General features: G+C 39.3%; 1 protein-coding gene across 10 annotated transcripts; it reads right to left on the reverse strand.

Annotated features, from left to right (window-relative positions):
* Nucleotides 1-3,543: 3,543 nt before the first annotated feature.
* Nucleotides 3,544-15,528, reverse strand: nr2c1 (nuclear receptor subfamily 2, group C, member 1). Of its 10 annotated transcripts, none has more exons than XM_034686017.1 (16): nucleotides 15,207-15,527; nucleotides 13,442-13,483; nucleotides 12,626-12,662; nucleotides 12,350-12,482; nucleotides 11,651-11,884; nucleotides 11,425-11,503; nucleotides 11,127-11,306; nucleotides 10,878-11,028; nucleotides 10,431-10,527; nucleotides 8,323-8,510; nucleotides 7,822-7,975; nucleotides 7,558-7,679; nucleotides 7,233-7,375; nucleotides 6,370-6,507; nucleotides 4,587-4,692; nucleotides 3,544-4,436 (listed from the first exon to the last, which is right to left on the reverse strand). In XM_034686017.1, exons 4-16 carry the CDS (start codon nucleotides 12,419-12,421, stop codon nucleotides 4,265-4,267), a joined length of 1,836 nt encoding a protein of 611 aa, XP_034541908.1. In that variant the 5' UTR covers nucleotides 12,422-12,482; nucleotides 12,626-12,662; nucleotides 13,442-13,483; nucleotides 15,207-15,527; the 3' UTR covers nucleotides 3,544-4,264. The 10 variants fall into 10 exon arrangements, with proteins under 10 accessions (XP_034541908.1, XP_034541909.1, XP_034541903.1 ...); XM_034686018.1 differs by having other exon boundaries at nucleotides 8,323-8,507; nucleotides 15,396-15,526; XM_034686012.1 differs by having other exon boundaries at nucleotides 15,396-15,523.
* Between the last annotated feature and the right edge of the window lie 112 nt (nucleotides 15,529-15,640).

Consider the following 15,640-nt stretch of genomic DNA (forward strand, 5'->3'; position numbering starts at 1 on the left):
ACCCCCTCAGGGCGGTTTCAGGCATTAAAAATGACAACAGAGAAGGTGTCAGTGTTGTTGCTGATGGTCTCGTTTGCTATTCAAGGTCATAAAGAGGCATCAGTATCATTTTCAGTCTGTTTCTCAGCCAGTTCAAAACTCCTCACTGGGCCTTTAAAGTACTGGTACATGAATAATAAAAATAAGTAATTTTGGATGTAACGGTGCATTCAAGTGTAGGCACAGTTTTGATTTGGGCCCAGATCTATAATACTACTAATAATAATAATAATAATAATGTCTTTATTTATATAGCACCTTTAAAAACAAATTTTTACAAAGTGCTTTGACAAACAAAGCATGGTTCAATAACATAGCAAACATTTCGAACAACAGGGAGGAGGAACTTTAACAATGCAAAACAAAATGCAACGCAAGAGGTTAAAGGGAATACACGTCAATTAAACAGAATGAAGTGGTAAGAAATAGACCAGTAAATTGTTGTTGAGAGGTTTTTCAAGGATAAATAAATAAAATAAATAAATAAAAATAAATAAATAAATACAAATGTACAAGTAAATAAAAGCATTAGTCTAGTTTGAATGTCAAATAACAAATTTGTAACATGTTCATTGTCCTTTTTTACTTGTATTACTTTCATGACCATTGTTTAAGCATCATTTTTATTCTATCTTATTCTATCTTCTTATTTTGTAATTATTTTATTTTATTATTCTGGTATTTATTTGATTTTATTCAATTTATTGATCACATTCTTCTATCTTGTTTTAGCCTTGTATCATTTTATCTGTTTCTTTTGTTTTCTGTCTGTTCTTTTGTGGAGCACTTTTGGCTGCCTGCTTGAATGTATGAAAGGTTCTTTACAAATAAAAATGAGTTGAGTTGTTCATTGGATGAAGTAGTTTCCTGCAGACACATAACTGCACTTGAAGAAAGAGTACAATATGTCCCTCTGAAACATGGCAGGGTGAATGTAAAAAGAGTCATAGCATATAAGTATTCCAGTTTAAGTACATTCAAATCCTTCAAAATAACAGTTCTTAGTGAATGTACCCATTTATATATACAACAGTAATCTAAAATAAGTGATTAGGAGTAAGATTAAGAATTTCAAAATAGAGCTACACACATTGACAAAAAACTATGTTTTGGGAACAAGACATCCTAACAGTAGTAATTGTGCAAACCATGAAGAATTAAATACTTTTTGTGAAATTTGAAAATGATAATCAGTACATTTATGCTGAAAAAAGGCAAAATACTGCATGTAACGCTGTAAGGACAATGTGATGTGTCACCATTTTTGAACAAATGTCTACATGTACAAAAGGAGGGTGTAATATTGTACAATTTTGTCCAATACACTTCATAACCATATCACAATGTGAGTCTGTTAGACTGTAGCTGTCGTCTATATCTTTTCATTTCTTTCTTTCACAATTATTTTTATTAATTTTGTAACTACAGTGCATGTGAGCATTGACAGTGTAGAAAAGTAGGTATAAAGAGTCTGTGCACCAATGACAGTATTTCAATACAACACAATACAACAATTTTACTGAACATCTTTTCATTTCATTGATTGAAAACCATCTATGTTGTGTCACTGTGTTCTTCAGTACTCCAGCTTTAATATGTGCATGATATCCTGAAAACACTGGAACCAGTTAATTAGGCTCTTTCTGCCGTTTTAATTTTATGCTCAGATGTATTAAAGTCATGTCTGCTTGAGTAAATTAGTCATTGTAAGACATCTGTCCTCTTGTTTTACAGCAACCTCACAATTATTTTACTCAAGCCGTCTAAGCCCAGAGAAAGGCCATGGGAACAATCCAACTGGCCCTTTCCCTCACATTCATTCAGCTTTGGAATGAGCTAATCCACCTAGCTGTGAACACAATAGCCTGTGTTGCATCACAAAACGCTTAACATTTACAGTTATGGACACAAAAAGCGAATTGTTCAGACTTGTGCCGTGAAGAGAGCCCTCTATTGTTCATACAGCGAGCGAGCCATACATTGGCGTACACTAAACTCTGTGGTTCAAAGAAGGCAAGACAAGGGATGTAAGAGTCACATAAAGAAGCTACTGGATACACTGGACTTCTAAAAACAGCAGCAGACAGAATCACTCATGTGGTCATCAAGTTTTAATGTTTCCATCAGTGCCTTTAATTAGCCGGACACATTCTCAGAGTTACTACAGTGAAGGAATGCTCACTGTCCTCTTTTCACCCAGATCCGCAGAGCCCTAATGAAAAATGGATCGCCCAATAACACACACTGTAAGTCTAGTCCCTTACAAAAGCACCCTGCGACAACTTCCACCTTCACGTCACCTGACACGAAACCCAGCAATAAGTCCCAGGGTTAGGATACAGATGTTGCATTATTAATTCAGAAGGGACATGTAAACAATCTGCTGTGTTTGAAGAAGTGTTTGTTACAAGCTGCATGCTTACACAGTGAATTATGGTTTATTTAAAGTCAGAGAAAGGAGTTTTACTTTGACATGTTATCCAGTTCCCCTGAACTCATCCTTAAATCATATGTTGGTGTGTTTGGGTCACTTTTGGTGCTACCAGGTTACTTAACTGGGTCAACAAACTCTACAGATTTAGTTCTCTCCGTCAGCGGGGTACAGAGAGGGGCTTTGCAGGACAAAGGTAAAAGGTGGATTAGCTGCCTGCGCCTTTAATGAACAGCTACTTATCCCCTTTAAACATTTTAAACACTGCTGTTGTATGTCTTAAAACTTCACAGATTACCTAGAACATAACTTAGACTTTTTTTACATTAATTTCCTTTTCTTAATCGATGCAGTTCCTCAGACCTGAAAGAAGATTGACCACTTAAACCACTTATATTTGATTCATTTCAATATATCTAGGGCTCCTCAGCTGCTGACATAAGAAAAAACAGTTGTACTTACTGTCAAGAAAACTTGCTTGCAGCATGAATCATCAATGTCCATCAAGAGGGTCGATTCCCTCCTACCAGGTTACTCTGTGCAGCTCAGCAAACTGTACTGATTCTGTTCTCTGTAAAGGAGGGAGCTTTGCTGGACAAAGGCCAAAGGTTGATTAGATTGTTGTGCTGGTCATGTAATTTCACTAACCCTTTCAATGTGTTGAAAAACACATTTTAAGTCTGTGTCCTCAAACAGTTCTCTCAATTCCAAAGTGATACTTTAATTTCACTGTTAGTGTTCATTTGTGGGAACTATTTTAAAAAATTGCTACTGCTCATTCTAGCAGCAGTCCACTTCATTCATCACCTCTTCTTTGGTGCAAACGAATGCAGCTTTTCACGTTACAACACAATCAATAATTATTAGAATGCTTGCTTGCTCTTTGAACCGTCAGTTTAAGTGAAATGTGTTAAAATTTGCTGACTTGTGACTATAGAGTAGACGTTCATTATATCAAAAACTGATACTTCAGCATTCTTCTTAATTTGATGTGGTGATATGGGAATTGGTTTCAGCTATTCTGACCGTGAATCATTACTGAAGTCAGCTGCATGAGTAAAGAAGAAACACGATTTAGAGAAGTGTTTTATTTTCAAATGACTTGACCATCATTTTCCATCCACATAACTCCATCCAAACATGGGATTCCTAAATTACCAGGTGCTGCCCATTTAAGCATTCTTGGTTCATTCTATACACAAATGTATGTACACGATTACTTTAGATCCACATGTCAAATATTAAACAAGTCGATGCTGCCGGATCCTTTGGATTGGCAAACAAAGAAGAAACAAAGGTTTTAACCTTTAGCAATAACAACATCTCACATACCATTTCATATTGACACGTTTTTTTCCTCATAATATTAAGAAAATAAAAAAGCATGACCATGTAATAAAGCAGTGAAAAACAAACCATCCTGTTTCTTTCAAAGTACAAACGAGATCCGCAGAAAAAGGAAAGGCTTGAAGGCGATGAAGCATAAAATACTATGTACAATAAAAAGCACAATCTACTATGTAGGCTTTAAGTTCATTCCTGATTGGGCATGTATTGTCCTGCTCGTTTGCCTCCGGAGGTGGTTTGATTCTTCCTGTTTTATGAGTCGTCTACTGACTGGGAACTGAGGAGTCAGAAGGAGCAAGGTAAGAGCGAAAAAGAGAGTTCCTGCAGAATGCCGTGTCTTTGATACAGTATGTCATGACCACTTGGTGATCGTTTTGAGAAGTCCTCTGATTGGTTCGCTTCAAAAGTTTTTCATAGTCCAATGTTGGGATGAGAAATGGCAAAGCGTCAGACCCCGGTGACCGCCTGGCTGTTATAGTCAGTGGACTCCATTTTTAGGATGTAAGGGATGATGCTGTCGATCTGCACGTTTCCAATGAGACCTGCGAAAAACAGCTCCTCGGTGACAGCTGCACTGATCAGCCTGAGGGCGGGGAGACGCAGCAACAGCTTGGACAACCTGAGAGTGATGAGACACCGAGTCAAAGCATGAGTATTATACACATACATGTATATCATCATCACAGATCAGTCTTGCAAATGTAAAAGCACGATACTGATAAACAAGCAACTCTATGATGTTTTGCACAACAGACTAAAGCCAACTAACCGATAGGAGTCTTCTGGGTATGTCCTGGTAACGTAGTCCTGCAGCTCCATGTAGGCCTTCTCTTGAAACCGCTCGATCTGCGGTGTGTTATCTATGCCCGGGTGATCTGGTGCAAAACAACATGAAAAAAGACAGATATTAGTCAATGCACTGTCAACCACTTTAAAACTCTGTAAGTATTCTACAAGAAATTGATATTGTACTGTAACGTTCTGTGTAAAATACTCCATAATTCAACACAAGTGACTGGACGTGAACGTGCGCCTTTCTGTAAACGTGACAACCTCTCCTCTGACTGTTTGCTGTTTGTTTTGTTAAGCCCATCAGCTGCTCAGACAGTGTCTGTGTCTGTGTCTGTGTGTGTGTGTGTGTGTGTGTGTGTGTGTGTGTGTGTGTATGTGTGTGTGTGTGTGTGTGCGTGTGTGCGTGTGTGTGTGCGTGTGTGTGTGCGTGTGTGTGTGCGCACATGCAACATAGAGCACAGTGACCATCATGGGAGCAGACGAGCTGGAGCATGACGAGCAAGCTGACTTTGAACTGGTGGCGAAAAAAAAACCTAACATCTGCTGTAGAGGAATATATTTGATCAGGTCTGGTGACCGGGAAAAAAGAAAGAAGTGCTGTGTAAAACCATAGACTGTATAAAATATGAACGTAATATCTGTGATGTCACCCATCTGTTCGGGAGTGCTGTTTTGAAGCCAATCTGCAGCAGCAGCCATATTGGAAATGCAGAAATCAACCAGGCATAGTGTGACGTAAAGGGGCGGAGTTTGAGCCTCTTCACCAACAGCTATGTGTATCTGTCCGGGAGGTCAGTCATGTCCTTATTTGGGCAAAAACTCGTAATCTTAATATCTTCTGAACTGTCGCAGTGTGTGCCGATAGAGAAACTAGCTACGTAGAGCGAAGTCATTTTTTGAACCAGGCTGTAAACATGTTTATTAATGCTGCATAGATTGTCTTTTTTGAATTGGTGTCTATGTGGTTTCCGGTGTTTCTGCAGCCAGCCTCAAGCAGATTCTCGATGAATTGCAGTTTATAACACTTCTGCATGGGCTTCATAGTTTGAGACCGGAGGTTGCCGCTTGCGTATAACATGCAAAGTTAAAGTCACTACTTCGTGTGATATCACGACCAATTTGTAACGACACCTGAGAAGTGTCACTGCTGTTGCATTGTGAGAGAGAATTCCTTTGTTAAGTTTACAGACTGACACTGTCTCTGTTTGCACTCTGCAGAAATGCCTTCATTTCTTAACAGGGCTGTGCAAACTTTGTGTTTACAGAAGACACACATTGCTGTTGTCGTTGCCCTTTGAAAAGAATGCTTTTATTTTCAGGGGGACAAAATGCATTAAAGTGTTCCAAAAGTATTAACTTAATATTTGTATTTGTGCTAACCAAAAAATGGACACACAATTCCATTTATCATACCGCAATCAGATATCATAATAGCATTATCCATTATAACTGCAATCGCACAATTTCACCACATCATGCAGCACTCGTCGTCTAATTGGTCGCTGGCAGTGCGTCCATCTGTACCTCACAGCTACAACTGCTACTGCTACTGAGCTCAACCACCATGCCAGTAGCTAGAAGGAAGGCGGACAGATGGTACTACACAGAGCTTCACAGCTGCACAGAAACTACAGAAAGACAGTTTCCTTCTGGAACACCCCCGAAATCAAACTGTGTCTTAAACACAATGAGACTTCTATTCTGGATGTTTTGGCGATTTAGATGTTATAAAAGAATAAAAGAAACAGAAAATTACACACCAGGACTGAAGAGAACAACGGCTTTGAGGTAGGCATATTCGTAAGAGTCTGGGGCCAGCTTGATCATGCTGTTACAGAACTCCTGCATCCTCCAGATGTGCTCCATCACAATTTTTACTCGATCTGCAGACAGCTTCTCTGCAGGAACAAAAGAGGAACGTTTAGAGGGATCAAAATTAGAACAGTATTTCAAACTATTGAAGACAAAATGTGCTTCAAAATAAACATGACAGATCTTAATGAGTGCATGGCAGAAAGTATTTATCACTTAGCAGATTTCAAATTCAAATTCAAATAGCTTTATTAGCATGAAAGTGAAAACACTATTGACAAAGCATAAACAAAATCACATCAAACTATATATACAATCACAAATAGAATCAACAAGAGTTTACAACAATTAATATCAAAGCTTATTAAAGTTGAAATAGTATATTCAATATATTTAACTATTAAAACAGAATGAAAACAATAGGATGATTACAGTGTTAAACAATAGAGAATAGGGTTAGAATCTCTCTGTGGTGTATGTACAGGTCTGAGATGATGGTGCAGGGATGTTCACGGGGGTTTGGAGCTATTGAACGCTCTCTTCCACTCTCAGCAGCTGATATAGCGTGCTGCAGTGGTACCTCACCCAGCAGGTACATCTGTTTGTGTTGGTTGTCAAAAGAATGAAATTCTTTGTATGTTTGTGAATTAGTGGAAAGAATGTGTCTCTGATGTCCTGGTATAGAGGACAGGTCGTTAAAAAGTAGAGCTCTGTCTCCACCTCATGCTGGGTGCAGAACTAAACACTTAAAGGGCTTCTGAAATTGTATGCATGTTACACCTTGCAGGCAACCACAGCAGAGGTCTCCTACCTTCCTGTAAGCTGGTCTGCAGATGGCTGATAATGGCACTTAAGATGGTACCAACATTCATAACGTTGGAGCACTGTGCCAGACCAAGGGCAAACAGCTCATTCCAGCAGGCTTTCATCAAGTTAATGTCGTTGTCCTGACCACTGTAAAAATTAAATTACATTAAAGTTTAATTCATTACATACAGTGAACTGTATGGGCCCACATGTAAAACCTTATTGGACATGCATTGTATAACTGACATGATGTGCTATGACACAGTCTAAAGCTACTTCTTAAAAAGATGTATTCATGAAACAGTAAAGACTTTGTGACGAAGGCTTACCCGAGGGTTTGAAAGGCAGGAATAGAGCGAGCCCAGTGCATAGAGAGGAAAAGTAGCCGGGAAGCTGATTCACAGATGTAGTTGACGTTGAGGTATTCTGGCACAGGCAAAGGCATCATTAGCTGCAGGTACACATTGTGGAGTGGAGGGAGAAAACATGAAGCCGGTGTTAATGAGATAATGTGTGAAAATGTGTAACTCAGCGATACATCAGCAGCAATCTCTGTTGGATCGAGTCCTCAGGGTCAGTGCCTTTGCTTTTACCTTGAAAGGGATATGGTTGTCTGAGAGCAGAGGCCCCTCTAACTCCACCACAGGACCCGTCTGGTCCCCTGACATCAGCTGCATTTGGGCCTCCAAGGAATCTCCTACTGAGCCATCACCAGGGTGCAGGACTTTGGCAAGGTTGTCAAAAGCTCTATGGTTGTACAAGATTGAACAAAAATGTCCAGTAAAAGATTGACATTTGATTCACTTCCTGCAGTTCAAGTAGGAACAGGACATACAGGATACAACTCAAAGCACTGCAGTGCATCCTTGTCATAAGGAACATTTTTGATGACTGTGAGCAAACCTAATTAAGTTCTTAAGAGCCCAGTCAGAAACCACATGGCCCTACAGGAAATTATATTAAAGCTTTGTGACAAACACAAAGTAACGGCCCCTGGGTTTCAGTACAGTGCTCCAGTAAATCTCTAATACATGTATCAGAAACAACTGCTGGTCAGTATGTAGCCTCAGGATACTCCATAACATCCCACTCACCGTGTGATATCACCTGCAGTTTGCTCGTCTCCCTGGATGTCTGCTATCGAGCTGTCCCCGTTACTAAGAGTTTCAACACCCATCAGGTCATTGCCGCTGTCACTCGCCTCTCTGGCCTGTTTAAGTTGAGCGAGGGACGTCACTACATTTGCCAGCGTGCCGAGGTCACCTTGAGATGGGTCATCCTGCTGAATGGGTCAGAGTAATAATCAGACATGAACTACTTCATAGACAGGTCACATGTTTCAATACATAAACCATATGTTAACAAGTGATATTCAATTTCTCAATTCTAAATCAATGTGAGAGTGTGGGATGTACTGCTCAGGGTTACTCTTTGTTTAAGAGTCTTGTGTTGTAGTCTAGTTTTCTAGTGATGTTTTAGAGCTATATAATGTTTTATGGTGAGCTTCAAAAGGAACTGTGGATGTAAATTCATGTAAATTGTAAAGGGGGCAGCAGTAGCTCAGTCCATAGGGACTTGGCTTGGGAACCAGAGGGTTGACGGTTTCAGTCCCAGCATGGACGAAGTTTGGCAAGTGGCTGAAGAGGTGCTGGTTCCCTTGCCTGGGCACTGCCGAGGTGCCCTTGAGCAAGCACTGAACCCCCAACTGCCCGGGGTGCGCTGGTTGATGGCAGCATCCTCACCCTGTCATCTCTCCCTAAGTGCATGTCCACTGCATGTTTGTGCATAAAATTGTATGTATATACCAAACAGTGTGTAGCATGACCAAAAAAAAAATAACACTAGTGGAAAAAATTGAGTGAAGATATGGTTCATTTCTGTTTTATCTTTGGCTTGCTCTTTATTTGATTTTTGCAATCCCCTCCATCTATACCTTTAAAATGTAATCTTATGTGTGCTCATGGTCCTCTGCAAGGAGACTCTTCCTTATTGTTATCTACCTGCTGCTGTTATAACTGCTATTCAGCCTCCTAGGTGTTTTGTTGTGTACCTGAACTTACCAATCATGAATTGGTTATGAATTATCATGTACCCTCCCCCCAGTGTCATGTCCAGTGTTGTGGTGTCTCCTATTATATTGTATTTTTTTCTTTTCTATGTGTCTGTTTATGTCTTGTCTTATGTCTCTGTGAACTTGCACTTTTGAAAAATCTAAATTTAAAAAATATATATAATAAAATTAAATAAAATGAAATCTTCCCATGTTCTGTTGTATGTCTTAAGTTCCCTAAAAAAAAAATAATTGTAGAGCTAAATTGCTGTAGAACTATCCAGTATGTTTTGTCTACTATACATGTTACATTCTGCTGTAGAATAAATGCTGACTGTAAAGTAAGTGCTCTTCCTCAATAAAGAAAGAATAAATAAAAAATAAAAAAAATAAATTTAAAAATATACTGGGGATGCACCGATCAGATCCTGGTATCAGATATTGGCTAGATCTGACTCAAAAAGCAAGATCGGATATCGGTGACAAGGGGCCGATATATAGTGCCGCTCCATATGGCAGATCATCTCAGTTCTATGCTTTTCTGTGTTTACAACAGCCATGTGCGTCTCCCACGCCATCAGCGCCAGACGGTCTGTGCATTTTTGCCCGGTGGAGCATGATGGAGGATAACTACAAAGACTCTGCAGTTTAGGTGCATGCTTCTTTTGCTAACAACTCCGCCGGAAACTTGCAACATATGCAGCGGTAATGTTCCGACGGATGGCAGTCGCGCTGAAAAATCTAATGGAAGCCTAAAGGAAGAAGTTTACATCAGCTGTAGCCTACTGCAAATAAGCAAGAAACCTTCTATTAATGGATTCAAGGTGTGAAAAAACTGACAGGTTTTTGGATTTAATTGTTCCGACAAAGCCAGAAAAGCCTGAAGTTGCCAAAACATGTTTCTATCCTCACATTAAGGAATAGAGATTGTTAAATCAATACCGGGATCGGAACGGCTATCATTGGTATCGGCAGACACCAAAGCCCAGGTATCGATATCGGTATCGGGAGTTGGGACCTAAAAAGTGGGATCGGTGCATCCCTAAAATATACCTATCAATCTGATGCGTATGTACCTTGCCATTCAAAGCAGTGATAACATCCACCCAGGCTACATTTAAATGAAGTGTTATTTTTCTGCATCTGTGTTACCTTGTCAGGAGATGCTGGGATCAATATGGTGTTTTCCAGCTTGGTGAAGGGTTGTTGGATGTTGAGCAACATGCTCGACTCAAGCAAACTTGTAGACCTGAAGTGAGAGGGTTCACATTTCAGATTACGTGAAGTCATGTTATACAATAAAGTCATTACTCAAACTGCAATTAGCCTTTTCTATTTCATTCAGTCTAATCCAATGCTACAAATGCAATCTCTCTTAAGCTTGTATTGATCAGATAGAGACAATGTAGAAGACAGCTGTTGATTAATCTCAGCTGTCATTAGGTGAAGTAGTTGGAAGTTGAGTGCATTTGACTATATTAGCTGTTAGCGTTTTCATTCTCCTTGTAAATATAAATGGGTAAGAATATGTAAGGACCAATATGTATGTAATAGATAAGATAGTAAAATAGTGCATTATATTTAGGAAGTAGGATGTACCGAGCTGTTTCCTTATCAGATACAAAAGTGGGTGTGGCAGCCAGAGGACTACACAGGTTCTTGCGGATGTAGATCTTCTCAGTGGAGGCCGCACAGTTGACAGATTTCTCTCTGGTGGTAACTTCTACAGGTTTCCTCTCACACTGCACAGCTGAAGTGAAAAAAAAACAACAACAAATGCATCAGACTTTTTTTTTGAGTCCTAAATAGAATATTTCAACAACTGCATAGATTAACGAAGTCTCTCACAATCCTGTTTCATCCCCAAAGCAATGCAGCGCTGTAGTCGACAGTACTGGCAGCGGTTTCGGTGGAGCTTGTTGATGGCACACTCTCCAGAGCCCCTGCAAGAGTACACTAGGTTCTTTCTAATGCTGCGTTTAAAGAAGCCTTTGCAGCCCTCACAGCTTACAGCCCCGTAATGACGTCCTGGGAGAGAAAAGAGAGAGAGAGAGAGAGAGAGAAAAAGGGTCAAGTTAAGGAATGCTTACTCATGTGCCTTACTGTGAAATAAAAAAGTTAAACTTAAATTAAACTGAATTCCTACCTGATGCTTTATCACCACAGACAACGCAGTACTCCACAACCGGCTTCACCATAGACTGGTCCGACCCTTCAGTCACAAACTGATAAACAACCCAACACAATAGAGTAATTTAATACACTGCAATAAGTAGACTGACTCAACGTGTTCCTGCTTCAGTCATAAGACCGTTCAGTGATTTGTTTGTCAGAGCTGGCAGGAAGAAGTCACTAGCATTCTCTTGTAATACCTGAATCTGCTGCCCTGCAAGTTCAGGTGACGCAAACAACAGCTGGTTAACTCCAGATCCGTCTGGAGAAGCGAGGATGACCTTGTTGGGTGAGCCTTCCTGCTTGGCCAGGATCACTTTCCCACTTGGGGAATAGTCTGCGTTTGCGAGGATAAACTGCTGCTTTCCTGGCGACGATGGCTCAAGTGCTGTGACGATCTGGATCTTCTGACCGGTCTGCTGATCAGTTACAATCTATGAAAGATAGGAAATCAAAACATGAGGGTGTGCTCAGTGTGTCAGATGAAAATGGGATGAGGGGAAGTTGCGGTACTGCTACAAAAAGTGAAAAGTAAATACAGGAACAGTGTTTGTCATTTGGATACAAGACGAAATTTCACAAATACAAGACAGCACTTTGTTTTTCTGTCTGGATCCAACTACCACGTTTACTTCTGTATGTCATTTTTCAGGCTTTTTTGCCTTCAGTGACAGGAGAGCTCAAGAGAGAATGGAAATGTGGGGAGCGGGGAAGACATGCAGCAAATAGTCATAACCAGGAGTTAACCCAGAAACCACTGCGAGAAGGACTACAGCATCTGTACATGGGACATGCACTTAAACCGCAAGGCCAAAAGGTACCCCCCCCCCAACTACAACAGTTATATCTAAATTATGTGTATGAATTTACAGTCTGTTGTGGACTAGCTATAACATCACCTGGATTCTGTGTCCTAATGCCATGCTGTTGTCGGTCGACAAAAGTTGTATCCTTTGAGTTTGTCCATCCATTCTGATACTGTACACCTTCTTCTACTCCTCTTCACACAAGTGCCCCATGAAGCTTGCACACCTGTACAGAGAGCACATGGTTTACTTCATGTTTTTATCAAAGCAAACGTTGGGGAAAGTGAGGGATAACTTCTGACTTTAATATTGACTCAATTATTCTTGCGTGCATCAAATAAAATGTGTACTACTTTCCAACATCCCTACCCTGTCTTGCATGCATCTCCAAGCCCATTCTGTCCTGCTGAATCATCAGAACACAGAGATAACTATAAAGCCTCACTAAACAAACAGCTATTAATGCAGCTTTTCTGAAACTGCCTAGAGAAGTGAACAGTGGGACACTTTTAAACAGATATGTGCACACAGGTACACTTTTAAGTTGTTCAGATGATTCACAGTATATGTTGAATTTACTCAAACTACAGTGAACTGGCTCAAGGCTGCGCTGGTTATAGCATGTGTTTTACAGGGATAATAAGAAGATGCAGAATGTCACATGCATAACTTTTTAGCAGTTTGACTGCATGATTAAAAATACTTGCAGTATTTCATAATACTTTTACCCCATGTGTAAACTCAACTCAGCTTTATCTATAGAGCACCTTTCATACATAAAAACATGTAGCCCAAAGTGCTTCACAGAATAACAAAGAGACAGAAAACAACGGCAATGGTAAAATTATAAAATGCATGATTATAAATTAAATACTTAAAAAAAAACAAAAAAATTCAATACAGTAAAATTAATAAAATAAGTAATAGTGGAAAGAAAAGTTTAAAATAAGGTAGCGTTAACAAGATCAGATGAATACAAGAAAAAAATAGATAAATAAATAATTAAATAAGATAAATATATGTTAAAGCAATGATTCAAATAATCATTATTAAAATAATAAAAATAATAATGCAGTCCAGGGCTAAAAATAAATTACTCCAAATTAAAAGCTAGTTTAAAAAGGTAAGTCTTAAGTTTACTTTTTAAAACGACACATTTGTATATGCTGATGTGTTTAAAGTTACCTGGAGCTCGGACTCCAATTGTTTCTTGTAACTGCAGTAAATCTTGAAATTACAAGAAGACCACAAACAGTGAATAGGTCTTTAAAATCAGTGGTGGACAAAGTACACAGCTTCATTACTTAAGTCACAGTATAGATACTTCATGTCAAATATTACTCCAATACAAGTGAAAGTTTCTCTTTCAGATTATTACTTGAGTTAAAGTACTGAAGTACTTGCTTTTAAGTTACTTAAGTATTCAAAGTACTTCTTAAAAAATCTCAAAATGTTATATTTTCACAATATACTGTACAAGTGCAGTAAGGGCACATTAGGTTACATTATGTTTATCTAGAAAACACTACTTGAAATCTCTAAAAACTATACCATGGAATAAAAACAGAAACTAAGTTACTCCAAGCACAGACAACTTAGTTTGAAATGTTCATCTGGAATGAAACAAATGTTATGTAGCTCAACACACTTTCTCAGGTTGGACAGTGAATGTTTGTATGTTTGGGCAGAGAGGGAAACAGGGAGAACATTTCAAACGATATGTATCATTCTTAATTTCAAAAACCTCTAACACAGGCTGAAGATATGGCCATAGGTGCTCAACTGGAGAATTATAGACATAATTACCACCTCTAAATGACGGCCTGATCTGAATGAAATTTGCTCTGTGTTTGCTCCACGTTCACTGAGACAAACAGATCTACACAAACACATTATACTGGCTTAGGGATCAGATTTGAGGAAAGAGAGGGAAAATAATGAGCTGACTTCAAAGGAAAAGTAATTAGTAACTAGAGCACTGATAGAAATGTAGTGGAATAAAAAGTACAATAATTGTCTTCTTAATGTAGTGGAGTAAAAGTCAAAAGTTCCCCTGAAAAATAATACTCAAGTAAAGTACAAATACTCCAAAAATGTACTTAAGTGCAGTACTACAGTAAATTTACTCTGTTACTATCCACCACTGATTAAAATACTAAATCAATGTTACATTAATGTTTTCCCTCCTGTTTACTCCTCCATCTCTCTCTAAGCAGAACGATATTCGTTGTCAAATCTAATCGATGCTTCCAGATGATATTAGGAGCTAATCAAGCTTTAAAAAGACCAACGCTTAGGATGTCAACATCTGGTTTTATCACATTGTGTGTCATAAACTAATGTTCTGTTTATGGCCTGAGCTAACCAAAACTAGCTAGGAGTTAGCTCGAATGTGTACAATCGGTGGCCTTGTTATATCGTTGAAATACCGCTTCGATTTATAGTAAAGTGCTGGAAAAATGAACGACAAGGCTACTAGTAGCACCATCAACAAGGTCTTGACAGCCAGCTATTTAAAATCGATACGGAAGATAAAGGTATTTCTTTTCCTGTGGGTGAAAGGTCAACATTGAAGGGTTAAAGCACGCTAGGGTTAGGGCCCGGGATGCCGCAACGCAGATTCAATGGCGGGACTACGCTAACGAAAACTGGACATAATTTGCACCTTTTCTTTACTTGGACTACAACACAAGAGGGATATTTAATAACACACATGATGACTCGGATATACTGAACTTCACTGTCACGTTCTGGCTTTGATAAAAAGATGCGAATGATGAGTTTCCGGAGACTAGCTAGCTTTGCTCGCCCAGCAGCTAACATTAGCTAACTAGCATGTCCGTTTAATACATTAATGCAACCTTTCTATTGGAACAGCGTGAGTAGAATATTCAACGCATGTAACGTGAGAGGTCTGAAGTCGTATAAGCGTATAAAAGTTGTAACATACCCTCTAAGTTGATTTATTGAAGCGCATAGCTCCCGACGATAGTGCTAGCTAGCTAGGTTAGCTGTTTGCTAGCTGGTAGCTGCTGCCCTGCCGTAGATCTGCTGAACACTCCCTCTCTTCCTGTCTCACTGGCCCTCCGTGGCTCCTTCACCAACCGTTTATGCGTCCACAAAACTCAATATGTCTTACCTTCCAAGCAGACGTAAGCTCAGATGATTTATAGCCTTCAATAAATAAATATTTTAACTGTTTGGTGCAGTAAGTGGGAGGGTCAGAGTTCGTGACCTTTTTTTCATTAATATACAACTCGTGCACATGCGCAGTTAGATGTCCTAGTGTTTCCCTCTTTCAAAATGCCATTTACTTCAGCTGTCAGAGGAGTTCAGTGACAGTATGGTGTGATTGGATCATTTAACCAATGAGTTGCTACATCT

The sequence above is a fragment of the Notolabrus celidotus genome, chromosome 6 (assembly GCF_009762535.1).
Source record: "Notolabrus celidotus isolate fNotCel1 chromosome 6, fNotCel1.pri, whole genome shotgun sequence".
Taxonomy (NCBI): Eukaryota; Metazoa; Chordata; class Actinopteri; order Labriformes; family Labridae; genus Notolabrus; species Notolabrus celidotus.